We start from the raw sequence: 13,725 nt of genomic DNA on the forward strand, positions 1-13,725 counted from the left end.
TGCCTAACTTTAACCATGTGAATAGTCCCAGTGACGTTAATGAGTCTACTCACATGCTTAAAATTAGGCATGGGCTTTGCTGAATCGGGGCCTGAATCCTTTATTTGGACTCAAACAGAAGGCACTTGAGGTAATTATTTTACTTGTCAAAACATATCAAGAGGAGTCTATACTATGTTATTTAGGCACTTCTGTTAGAATTATTTTTTTAATACCGAATTGTTAATTTAACATTTAGAGGCATCTGTATAGAGGTGGAAAACTCTCAGTGCAAGTACTGTTATGTATATATTGTCCACTTTTGCTGTAGTGCCTTGGCATATGATCTGTAGTGTGGATGCATCATATGCATTAGCTGTTTTGTTTTAAAGTTAAACAACTCAAAAGATTAAAATTAAATATTTAAACTTCCTAAAAATACCCTTAAGCAATCAATTTTACATGTATACACACAGACACACCTGTAAAATTTTGCTTGCTCGTTTGTTTTTTTAGCAAACCTTGTTTTCATAGCTTCTTGATTAGAAGCCCAAACACATTTTTATTAGAACTAAGACACTTTAGAAATGATTTGCATATAAAATAACTATGCCCAGGCTCAGAATTTGTGCTTCAGACCAATGCAGCAGAAAATATCCTTAATCATTTGGGTTTATAGCAGAAATAACAAAAGCCTATTCACTAGGACCCTGAATCAATACCTAGTGGAGTCAACGGAAAGACTCAATATGTGGATGAGTCAGACTCAGTCAGCGGGAAGACAGCTGTGCGAGGGGAACTCAGAAGATGTGAGTGCTATTCCCAGCTCTGACCTGCTTTGTGACCTTTTATAAGTCACTTCACCGCTCTGCTTCCCCTCCCACCTTTTGTCTATTTACCTGTAAACTCTTCAGGGCAGGGCTGGTCTCTTATTCTTTATTTGTACAGCACCTAGCACAGTGGAGCCCCGACCTTGGCTGGGGCCACAGACACAATTTGATTAAAAATAAATAATCACAATAATACAAACAATGCCCTGTCAAAGAGAATTTTAGACACTCTGTGACCTATGGCCAACACAAAGACCCAACACCACGAAAGCCTCAAATTTCACCCTACGTAAGTTTCTATGAGTTTAAATACACCTGTGGATAACAATATTGTAGGTATTAAAATGATAAAGTGAGCCAGAATGATGAAAAGCATAGATGTAGCAAAGTAAACCAAAATTTTAAAGAGATCAGATACTTCCTCTCTGATACGTTTGTGTTTACTTTCTGTCCGGAAACACAGATCTTTTTGTTTTCCAAAGGATTAACTCAAACATCAACTTCCCATTTGTAACATTTGAATAAAAGCCTTTTTTTAAACTTCTCACTGCTTTCCACAGGTGTGAGCTCTTTACGTGGGCAGACTCCAATGGAGAGGATAAAAGAGTCACCTTCAGTATTGTACCCTGCTACATCACTGGGCTCATTTACAGTCAAAACACCCAAACAAATGGAAAGTTTTGCAGAGATGTACTCAGAAAAAAACAAACAGATATGCCTCTCCAAAACTCAGATAGAGTGAAATTCCCTCCTGTGCAGGCTTCACTGGGACTTAAGTGTTGCCTAGTGGATAGATCACTGGACTGGGACTCAGGAGTCCTGGGTTCTAGTTTCAGCTCTGGTACTGTCCTTCTGAGCAACCCGTGGCAAGTCATTTTGCTTCTCTGTGCCTCAGTTTCCCCATCTGTAAAATTGAGCTAATGTAGATCCCTGCTTTGTAAAGCTCTCTGAGATCTACTGCTGAAAAGTGCTATATAAGAGCGAGGTACTTATTAATTATTATTATTAAGTGGTTCGTAGGCCTTGCATTGGCTCTCTGCACAAGGGCAAATTTCATCCTTAAAAAACAGCTTTGCCTAACTTAACCCAAAGTCTCTGAATATCTTAACACTGCCACCTGCTTTCAGTTCCTTTGAAGAACAGACTATTTTCTACCAAGTCAACTTGCTCTTTCATCTTGATTTGTTCAAGGGGAATATTTGGTTCAGATTAAAACAAGTAATTAAGTACAAAAGTCTTGCTTGAAATTATTTGCTTTTCTAACCAATCAGATATGCTGGGCCGAGTTACAACCTGCCAATCCAAATAATAACATAATATAAAAGGCAAAGTTCTCTGTGCCTTCAAATTGGTGTTGCTCCCTTGACTTTAATGGAGTTGCACGGATTTACACCGATGGGGAATCTGGCCTATAATTTATTTCTTATAGGTTTATAGAACAATAAAAAATGCCCACACATAAACCTCTGGGTGCCCCAAACACTTCAACTTAAATGTTCAAATGGGTGGTGACCACCCAAATATCAATTAGCTCAGCTAGCTGATAAATCAAAGCAACAAAAATGCCCCATTAGCCCCACCCCCAGAGACACACCCACAGGCTCCCCACAAAACCCTGTCAAATAAACGGCTTTTGCAACATGCCCAGAAGGTCACCAAGTTTTGGACCAATGAGGGTGGAGAACAAGTTCCAGAGTCCTGGGATCCTCACCCCCCACCCCCCATCATACTACTTAGCTCTCATCTAGCATGTTTGATCTTTCTCTTGTAAAGCACTTTGCAAATAAAGGCCATTTTCATTATCCCCATTTTACAAATAGGGAAACTGATGCACAGGGAGGGACATGAATTGGCCATGGTCATCCAGCAGGGCAGTGGCAGGTCTCCTGAGTCCCAGTCTAGTACCCTATCATCTATAATATATCCCTCTCTTTTATAATGATGGGCATCACTTTCGCTGACCACAGTTGTGGCAGTGTGTCAAGGGAAGAGAGGCCTCTCGCAGGTACACAGAACTCACACCCAGTGTTGGTCTGTTGTTTTTTTTTTTTTAAATGAACTAATAATAGAATCTTAAATATACACCAAACAAACCACCTTTTTCATTATGCAAGGCAACATACTGCACAGTATAGACTTCTACCGCTTGAGCCAAAGAAGTAACACTATAGCAGTAGTAGCTGTTATCCGCCAGTGAACCAGCCACTAGGGAAGGATACAGCACCCACTCTGTCAGTGGGGTTACACTTTTTAGATATTACTTACTATTAATTGATGTTATCAAGATCTTTAAACTATCTGGATTTTGTTGAATGTAAATGACAGTTATTCATTTTAAGAAGATAGTAAAAATTTAGTTAAAACAGTGGTGAGTGTTAGCAAAAAATGAGGTTACTACCTCTTTACTATATCTGCCTAATTGTTCTTTGTCTCATTGTTCTGTAATTCCATTGTGATTTGGGCTAGTGATTTCAAACGTGTTTTAATCTGTTTTGGTGAGTAGGATCTGAAAATGACTTCAGGGCAGAATTAGTATGATTGAGGCAACTCTTGAGATTACCACATGATTTATAATTTAAAAAACCAACCTTAAACCTTTTTACAGACGTGTAACATTTTGTGAGTGGTATTAACCAAGATGCATCAGAAATTACATGAGGATATGGAAAAACCGCAGCTTGTTGCCCCTAGAAAACCCCACATCCTCTATATATGAAGGCCGCAAAAATGAAAGACGGAAATTAATGAGCTCTATATGTAGCAGCTGCAGAATAAAGCCGTCACCGACTCCTCTGACCACAGATTCTCTCTGACATTGAAAGACAAGGCTAAGACTAGTGGTCTGAGCACAAGACTAGGAGACAGGAACTCCTTGACTTCTCAAACAGCCCATCCCTAGGGAACAACTCTTTGTTTTAATGGAATTTGCTCTGCCTAAATGAGACTCAGAATTACTAATTATTTTACCTTTGCATTGGGATGGTGCTTTCCACCTGCTTTCCACACAAGCAGTCAATGGCAGTGCTTGGACTAGAACCCATAACTCCTGACTTAGTTCCCTGTCTGCTAGACCATGCTGCCTACTGAAACAGAGAGTGGGCTTGAGAAACTGGTTCCTCGTTATCTAGAGTTCAGCACAGTTTAATCAAAAGCATTGTAATGAGAATGTATTTTAGCTGGACCATTTGGGTTTGGAGTTTTTTGTCCGTGTTGCACTGACAGTAATATTGCCTCAGAGTATGAATGTCTGTGCTAAATATCAACACCCGGGCTTCCTAAGCACCTTATTACCAATTTTCAAAGTCAGATAGGAGTTCCGACTGAGATGAATGGAAGCCGAATGGCTAACTCCCCTTAGTTAACTTTGAAAATCTTAACCACCAATTGTAAGTCACTTATGATCCCCTAGTCATCGCTTGGGTAACACAGGCTAGAGAATTTCACCCACTGATTCCTGCAGCAGAGAGAATTAGTCTTTCTCGCTGGACAGTGGCCATCATCACACCCAATAACTTCTTAATGAACATAAGACAGGGACTGTCGTTTTGTTCTGTGTTCGTACAGTCCCTAGTACAATGGAGTCCTGATCCACAAGCGGGATTCGTAAGAACTATTGCAATACAAATAATAAATAATAATCTTTTAGGCATACATCCCATCTTGATTTAAAGACACTTGGCAATTTGGCTATCCTTACCTTGGTAAGTTATTCCATTTATTCTACTTACTGGCTGAATTCTGCTCACACATGCTCCCTTTGTTTAGTTCCTACAGACTACGGCAAACGAGTTTACCAAGGAGTGAGAGTAAAACACACAGTCAAAGATCTCCTTGCTGAAAAACGATCAAGACAGACCAGCGGCTCCCGATTCAGCGTGAGTCATGTTTTAAACAGAAATGTCATTGTACATAATCCTGTTGCTTTAAGAGGATTTGCACTGAGCACAATGTACCTGCAACACCGAAGTCTTCACAAAGTTTTTTCCTTAGGCAGCCTTCTTGGTATAGGAGTTTAAAACAAAGGATTAAGAGCCAGGAGGATCTTTCAGGAGTCTAACGTAAGATGAGCTACTGTGGGATGTCAGAAACCACCATCGTCAAGGCAAAAAGCAGGAATATTTGTGCAGTTAGGGTCTGATCCAAAGATCTAATTACTTTTTCATGTCAATGAAACCCTGTGAGCTTTGAATCCCAGGAGGCACAAATCTCACCCACTTTAACTAAACTGATAACACTAAATTTTCAGTGCCTTTCACACACTTTATGTTATGGCCTTCAAGGACAGATTAATTTACCATCATCTATGTCTGACGAAATCAACTCGATAAAAATGAATGTTCGACCCCAAACGTTATATACCCTACAAGTTCTATTTGGGGGAGGGGGTGTCTTATATTAATAGAAAGAGATAGAGAATCAGCTTGCTGAGGATCCAAAGGCAGAAAACAAAAAAGGGGCATTAACTTTCCCAGTGGAAATTCTATAACTGGGCAGCTGTAATGCAATAGACTTGGAAATTGCTGAATTTTACAGAAACCGAGAATAGCCTCACATGACAAAGCATTGAAGCTACCTATTACTTTTCTTTTACTCTTCCTAACCTGATTTATGGCAAAGACACTTGGTTCCCTTGGCAAGTCAGGGAACATCCTATGCTAGGGACCACTCTGTTCTGTTCTATGCAATGCTATAGATGTTTTTGTACCATGCTTATCTGAGCACCTTCCAACAGTGCATTGAGCAACGTGATTACACACCTATCAGGTGTGGTTTGTTCTCTCATCCTCTCCCAAGAGGGAAAAGCACATGGAAAAGTGTTTTGTTTTGGTTGGCTGTTGTTATTACATATACCTTTTGCTATATGTTTATATACTAGAGAAAGTAAGGTCGAAGAAATGCGCCTTACATTTGGACTGGAAAGTGGCGAGCTTTGTGATAGTCTTTAGGGGAGTCCTCAAGCTTGGACCATCCCCAGAAAAGGTTTTGTTTCCCGTACTCTGCAAATACTGAAAAAAATAGCCTAACAGTTTGATACAGTGCCAGAATTCTCACTGACTTCCTGGATATGCAGCCATCTCCCTGTATGGGATGCTAATCTTAAAAGATAACGTGACCAAGAATTGCTGACCACTGGAGATATTGAACAGCTCAGAATTTAAATTTAATCTCCCCTTTTGGAATTTCTGTGTCTACGTACAAGTTAGACATGTCATACGTATGCACTAAAAGATTTCCAAAAGCGATTAACAGCTTGAGATGCCTTAAAGGGGCTTGATTTTCAGAAGGTAGTTGCTCAGCATTTTCTGAAAATCAGACCCTTTTAAGGTGTCCCACACTGGGCACCCAAAAACAGAAGCTCACTCGTCAGTTCTGATAATCTTGGCTATATTTACTAAAGGAGAAACTTTACAAATCAGGGAAGAACTAATTAGAAGAAACAGCAGACTCTGTCTTAACCCAACTAAACTCCTGTCTCTTCTGAATAACTTCTTAGTTGAGATTCAGTCACTAGTGTCTACCTCAAATTCTATACCCTGGACTTGAGCTCTTCAAATTCCTCTTGAGGGTTATCTGTGGCAGAAAGCACTTGAATACCCTTTTGAAGGCACTGAGTTCAGTGGTCTTGGCCAGTTTGCATCAGCTAAGTATCTGACTAAGTTATATGTAACACAAGCAACTACAGCACCTCTTACTGCAAAGACTTTTCCATTTTTCTTTCATTTTAAACAAAATGGATTCAGAGCTACACTTAAGATGCTCCAAATGTGATTATCAATCACTGTCACTCATGCATTATTTATGGAGCTGCCATTATACATGCTGATTATACATGGGCATGGATCCATTATTTCATGCACTGCAAGTCAGCAATAGACTCCGGGGCAGATTCTCCATTCAGACACAATGTGTTTGTGTCAGTTTAACTCCACTGACTTCAGCAGTTATACAGACATAAAACCGGCATCAAGCCCTTCGTGTTTAACCCTTTAGAATACACTCTGGGAATCATCCCATGCGACCAAGTCTCTGGCACTAATTTAACCATGTAACGCGATGTCAGGCTACATTTTGCCTTTCTTAATTCTGTCCAATTACTCTTAGTTATACTCCTGTTCAGAACCCCAAATAATTTCCTTGGAGTTTTAGAGTCTTGGAATAGTTGGACTTTATATTCTTCAGATAGCTCCTGCCCTCCCCAAGATACACATTTAGGCTGAGATTTTGAAAAATGATTAATTCCCATTGGGTGAAGTCCTGGCCTCACTGAACTCAATGGCAGTTCTGCCATTGTTTTCAGTGGATCCAGGATTTCATGCAAAGTGCCTAAATTTCCTTGAGTGACTTTGCAAATCTTAGCCTAGCTAGTCTCTTAGCCCCACAGATTTATCTCATTTTCATGTTTCACCATAAGTCACATCATCCAGCCCCTGATAAATTTTGTTTCTCTTTTCTGAACTACCAGAAAGACACGGACAACTTGGAGACCGTACAGTCTCCAGAACAGGACACAGTATTCCAGCTGTAATCACATCTGAAAAGATGACTGTGTTGGTAAACTGTTCCCTGGAGGCATTTGCTATTTGTATTACGGTTATGTGATTGGTCACCTTAGTCAAGTGGCATTATTTCTCATCCCTGACTGGCTGGGTATAATTATGATAGACGAGGATGGTAATGTATTATCAAATCACTGAGGCTTTGATTTTCTCAGGGTATGGTGGAAGCAGTTTGTGGAATTAGGAGCAGAATGAGGGACATTTTAGAGCATTTGAAACTTTTTTTTTCCTTTCCAAGCTTTTTGAGTCAGGTTTTCACTGTTAGCAAAATTAGGCAGCAAACAGATTTTAAATTAATTTTCTCTCCGTCACATTTGCATCCATTAGCTGCATGTGGCAAAACACAAAAACCAACCAACCAAAGATTCAGCCCATAAATTACGTAAAATAAGAATTTGCCACACCAAACATGCCAGCTTATGAGACTTGACATAAAGGCCCAAAATGCATAAGAGCATGCACACCTGACTTGCATAAGTGCATTGGGCACATGCACTTTTGTGCATGCCTAACTCATGCAGCGGCTTTTGAGCAGGCCTGACTTGTGCAAAGGCACGAATGCTTTGAAAAACCAAATGAAACTTCAGACAATGATTCAGGACTGTCATGCTTTATCCACTCTTCACTCTTGAATATACAGATGCCCCTCTACTCTGTACTTAGATGCTATGACGGTGGGTATTCTAGGAAGCCCTATGCTAGATAGATAGGCCAGTATTGTAAATGTTTCCTGCCGCCTTATTTGCCATGTTTGTTTTGTATGCAAAAGCAGAACAGTTTGTGTGTATGTAGATAATACAAAATTACTCTGTAGCTAGCTCCTTACAATAGAAGTTATGGAGGTGGGCAAACTTCCTTATTTGCTGGGACAATTCTTTGATTAGTTTGGAAAATAACTGCTGTGAGAAGAGATAAATAGCTAACATAATATAATATTTTGGAATCTGAGTGAACAGCAGGCGAGTGAGCACAATAACGTATATTTATGATGCAGTGTAATTACATTGCACCGTTTGCATGGATCTGATCTTTGCTCGGAAATCAGTAAACCCTTCCTTAGCCAATGAAAGCTCATGGTCACAGATGCCTGCTCCCAGGCTGGCCTGATCTTTGTCAGAAAGGTTAGCTAATGGTCTGTTGAGTGACATTAAAACTGTCACCATTCTGCAATAGTAGGTCTTTTATTCTCCAAATGATATAAAATAAATTTGCATTGTGATGATATACAGGTGATTTGCATTTTGATTTCCTACGAATTGCTGTGCCGTGTTACTGTTTCTTCTGATCTATCTGGGTGTTTGGGAAGGAGGAGGCAGAGAGAGCAAGTGTTCCTCTCTGGAAAAAAAAAAAAAAGAGGGACACCTAGTAAATAAATAAATAAATAAATACCACCTAGTTCTTATACAGCACTTTTCATCCATAGATCTCAAAATGCTTTACAAAGACAGGTCAGTATCATAGTCTTCATTTTACAGATGGGAAAACTGAGGCACAGCGAGGTAAAATGACTTGCCTGAGGTCACTCAGGAGGCCAATGGCAGAGCCAGGAATAGAATTCAGGTCTTCTGAGTCCCAGTCTAGAACTCTATCCACTAGGCAGCACTCCAATGATGCATATTCTTGCTACCCAAAGATGGATCTCCACAAAGGACAGACCCTCTAGCAGAGATTTGCTAAATACAAGAGCTAGCTGAAGTTGTTTCATCAAAATGTTTTAAATGGAAAAAAAATGCACTGAAATTGTATATTTTAGTTGAAATTTTCTGGTTTTTCAACAAACCCCCAAGAAAAAAAAATCAGATAAAAATTTAAAGTGTTCAATCTGAAAAACAGTTCTGGGTATTTTTGCAGTGAAAAAACAAATTCATGAGAAATTTAGGGAAGGAAAAAAACCAACTCCCTCCATCACACTTTTTAAAATTTCTTGCAAGAAACAATTGGCATTTTTGACCAGCTCCACTAGGGGCGAGAAGGGCCTTGCAGCTTTGTTAAGTTCTGCTGAGGGTTTTATGAACAGTGAGCTGACCTGCCTCGTTAGCAGGACAACCAGATCCTGTGCAGGAGAAAGCATCACTATTATTGTTATTGAATTAGGCCCCGATCCTGCAACTGGATCCATGTGGTTGGATCTGCTGAAATCAGGATCATCCCATGTAGATGCCGTTGCATAACCAAGGTCTGTCTGTTTATTGTTTGCGCAGGATCCTCCTCCCCCTCCCCCCTCCCCTGCCACACACTCCGCTCTCCCCTCAGTGGATGGAGCGTGGCTTGTTTCATAATGCAAGCGAGCCATGTTGCTGAATAATGATGGTAAACTGAAACAGCAGCAGTGCTCTATGCACTTTCTTTCGCAGCTCACAGGAAGCATTGCCTAGTAATGTAAATCATTGGAGAACAGGGCCCATACCACGATTATTAATGGCTTTACAAACTCTAGCCCTGGTGATGTTAAACAGACTCACTGATCTATACCAACTCCTGCTGTGTGAAAGATACAGTTATCATAATCCTGCAGTGCTGAAAAGAAATAATGCAGGGAGGAAATAGATGAATGAGTTTAAAATAATCTGAGCCACTCACCACCTGATAAGGAAATGCAGAATGAAATCCAAAGTTTAAGCCCAGGCAAATATGTCAGTGTCTGTTCTGATTAATTGCCAGGGAGAATATGCTACAATGCCCATTCCAAGAGGAGTTAACATCCAAAACCAAGTTAAGCAATTGGTGCTATTTGCCAGCTCTCTGGAGCAGTCAATAAGATCAATCTGCTGAGACAATCTGCAGCATATGGAATTACAGTTCAAACAGGGATTTTTAACTATAAAAATAAAAAAATCTGCAGGGCTCACGTATGCCAATATTCCAAGGTGTTTTACATTAGAGACCAGAAGACTAATATGTACTAAGCCCACCTACCCCAAGAGACCCCCTCTCTCCACAGGATACTGCCCTAGAGAGGATAAGCCCAGGCCCCTACACCATATAAAAGTCAACACTTTCTCTATCAGAGTCCCTTTCCCTGGGACCTCTGTCCTGACCCCACAAGGTCTGACATAGCCCACATTTGCTGAGCTCCCAAGCACTCCGCAAAGCTGCCATTGATGCAGGGCGGAGGCAGGGGAGAGTGGTACGGAATTTCTGCCTGGGAGGAAGGGGGGTATTAAACTGTATAAGGCACATGACTGGCACTTAACTAATAAGAGGGCCAGGTGGGAATCAGCGGTGCTGCTTTGGACTGTTTTGTAACGCCAGTCCAATTGTTTTACTGAAGTAAAAGGGCACCCTGAGCTTTGGTTGGGCATGTTGGTGTGGAGTTTCTTTTCAATCTAGATCATAGGAATGAATGAATAGAGGTGAGATCTCCAGCCCAAGCAGGTAGAAAAGTAAAAGAGGGTATCAGCATGCTGAATATTCTCAGTGTATTACAGTTCCTAATGCTCATGCTGAATGTTTGAGTGTCCAGCCCACTAAGCGCATTTGCAGAGTTTACTCAAATGCCTTTGTAAAATGGCATTTTTAAATTTTAAACTACTTGCGGTGATGGTCTAATGATGGCCCAGGGCAGTTTAAAGCAACTGATTCAAAGCTTAGCAGAAGTCTCTCTTACCTTAAATTTCAAAGTGCTTGTTTATTAGTGTAGAAACATTTTTTATTTCTATTTCTTATGTACAAGAGGGCAAAACAGTCATTTTATTAGTGAAAATGTAAAATAAGGGTGAAACGAGGGGAAATCTGGGGCCCCAGGCCCCCACCTTGGCCCCATACCAGATGATGGATGGGCAGCCTTGGTCAAAATTAAGTTAGTGGTGTTGTGGCTCCATACACTGGATTGCAACACATCTGACTCAAATTTGGCCTGTCCACCCCGTCATGATGGAGGGGAGGCTAGCCCAAATTTGCATGAGTGGCGTTGTGACTTGGGACATGGGGTCGCAATGCTACTCAGATTTGAAGCGGCCAGATAAGTAACTTGGGCCCCCTCCTTAGCAAAATTCTGGTTGCATTCCTGGTAACAAACCTTACCATGGGGTATCGGCTGGTTTTGAACCTGGGTCCTATGGTCCAAAAAAAGGGAGTGCTATCACACGAGTTAAAGGAGTTTCTGGCAGACTGCTGTTTGCATCATAAAACTTGACTGCATTGTTTAAAATGCAAGAACTCAGTAAACCTGGAACTCTCTCTTGCTCTCTCGGATTACAAAAAAGTTTCCTGCCTGCCAAAAAATACATACCATCCAGAGTCAGGCACCTGTTGAACTGGAAGAGAGAACACAAGACTTCAGCTAGTGGCCAGGGTTTACTGCTAAATTGGCAGCAGTACGAGAGAGTTTTGAGGCAAACGTGTATGTTTAATAGCACCTAGCTTGGTGCTGAAGGCTAGGCTGTAATTAGAAGAGTGCCTGTGTGCATTTGCTGACTAGTGACTCAGACATGCTTGTCCTAGCCCCATGCGATTGGTGTCTTGGTCCATGCAACGCAGTAGAGGAGCAGGGTGCAGTTAAGAGTCACAAAATTACAACTATCCCTGCGTCTCTCTGCCTCTTGGCTCTTTTTTCTCCCAACCCCTGGCTGGCCCTTAGTTCCTTCCAAGCGCTGTCTCTACAGCAGCTGCATTTCTCCCCTACCTGTTACTGCCTCTTTCCCAGTCTGATGGAAAGGTATCCCTCATTTTCTGGGCTAGAACTCCCCTGAAACTGATGCTGGTCTCTCTAGAATTGCTAGGCTGAATCAGACCAGGGCTCCACCCTGTCTCCTGCAGTGGCTGGTACCAGCTGCTTTAGAGGAAGGTGCCAGAAACCCTGCAGTTATAAGATAACCTGACCCCATGGAAAGTTTCTGCCTCTGCCCTCAATAGCTCGATGTTGGTTTAAGCCTGTAGCAGGAGGCTTTATATCCTAGAGAAAGATTACTCAGGGTACGTACATGCAGAGAGAGGGATGTCTGAATAAGATTTGCATGGTCAAGTTCTAACCTGATATAATATAGTGCGCTCTCTTTGACAAAGCTCATCAGGATTCACTGGCCAGGATTTTCACAAGTGGCTAGTGATCTGGGGTGCCCAGCCAGACCCCCCCTTAGGGAAGCTGATTTTCACAGGTGGGTGCTCAGCACTTAGTGAAAATCCAGACCCTTTAAAGGGACAGAAGTCAGGCCCCTCAAATACTGACAGAGCTAAAATCATTTCTCTCTTTCTGACATCCTAGCCATTGCTTTTACTTTGTGATTTAAAGTATTTTATATCTAAAATGAGAAACACCCCAGATTGACTAGTTAGGAGCAGTAAAAGGGAAAAAAAGAGCTGATTCACTTCTTTTCTCTGTTTTCAGTATATTCCCCAAAGCAGCTGTGAACAAGTTGTCTAAATTCTGTAAAATACTCCCCCATAAAACTGCCTGGGCAGTCCTGCCAGTGGGTTACTCTTTCCTCAAACCTCTTATCTTTGCAGACTGGGTCACCTATTAGTTCGAATGAGCTCATTTTCATGAGGGAGCCCATAGGCAGCTGTGAACTTACCATGTTAGCTAAAGGAAGTCTTAACACTGGCAAATTTAATTCAAATATAAACCTCTAAATTTGGTTGCCTGGCATGGCAGGAACCTCCTGTTTGCTCTATGCAAACTGGAAATTGTATACTGTACCACCTTACAGGGTCAAAAGCAGTGGAATAGTTAAAAATCTCTCTTGGTGGGGTTGTTTTGTTTTGTTTTCAAATAGGGTTTAGAAGTTTGGAGAAAGACCTCAGCACAAAATATTGGTTTCAGTGCTCACAGCGACGGGCATCTGAGCTTTTCCATATAGAGAAAGCTGCAGGTTCCAGGTTATGCAGAAACCTGCTCACGCAGTTGTAGTAGCAGCATTTGTATGATGCGCTGGAGGTAATCTGAAACGGAGGGCGGAGGCATGAAATATTATTCAGGGCTTGCTTGACCTCCGCTGAACTTCAAGTGCCAGGTGATATATTTTTAACATTGTGTTCCAGCTGCGCTGAAGGAGTAGGAGTTAGGTGTTCAGAGGTGCCACTCATTTCATTTGCAAAGAGGGTCCAAGCAGGTGGCCCAGTTCAGCATCTTGGAGAAGTGAATGGAGAACTCTGTCAGACCAATGGTCCAGCTAGCCCAGTAGCCAGTCTCCTGACAGTGGACAGTGCCAAATGCTACAGAAGGAATGAACAGAACAGGGATGTCGAGTGATCCATCTCATCATCCAGTCCCAGCTTCTGGCAGTTAGAGGTTTAGGGATACCTGGAGCATGGGTCAAATAATTCTCATTTGGGCCATATTTTATGGAAACTCAAGACTAAGAAAATGCAGCTTCCTAAACTCATAGAAATGACAGTAGAAATGACTCTAAGCAAGGTAT

At 41.4% G+C, this 13,725-nt stretch overlaps 1 protein-coding gene across 4 annotated transcripts in view; it reads left to right on the forward strand.

Moving 5' to 3' along the window:
- POU2AF2 (POU class 2 homeobox associating factor 2) overlaps positions 1 to 13,725 on the forward strand; it is a 29,887-nt gene that overhangs the window by 9,889 nt on the left and 6,273 nt on the right. For all 4 annotated transcript variants that reach the window (XM_073320698.1, XM_073320699.1, XM_073320695.1 and 1 more), the window contains exon 2: positions 4,575 to 4,684. Coding sequence is in view for 2 of the 4 variants with exons in the window: in XM_073320695.1 (XP_073176796.1) it covers positions 4,575 to 4,684 (110 nt within the window). In the remaining 2 variants the exon portion in view is untranslated. The remainder of the gene's footprint in view (positions 1 to 4,574; positions 4,685 to 13,725) is intronic.

Source organism: Lepidochelys kempii, chromosome 22 (genome assembly GCF_965140265.1).
Source record: "Lepidochelys kempii isolate rLepKem1 chromosome 22, rLepKem1.hap2, whole genome shotgun sequence".
Lineage (NCBI taxonomy): Eukaryota > Metazoa > Chordata > Testudines > Cheloniidae > Lepidochelys > Lepidochelys kempii.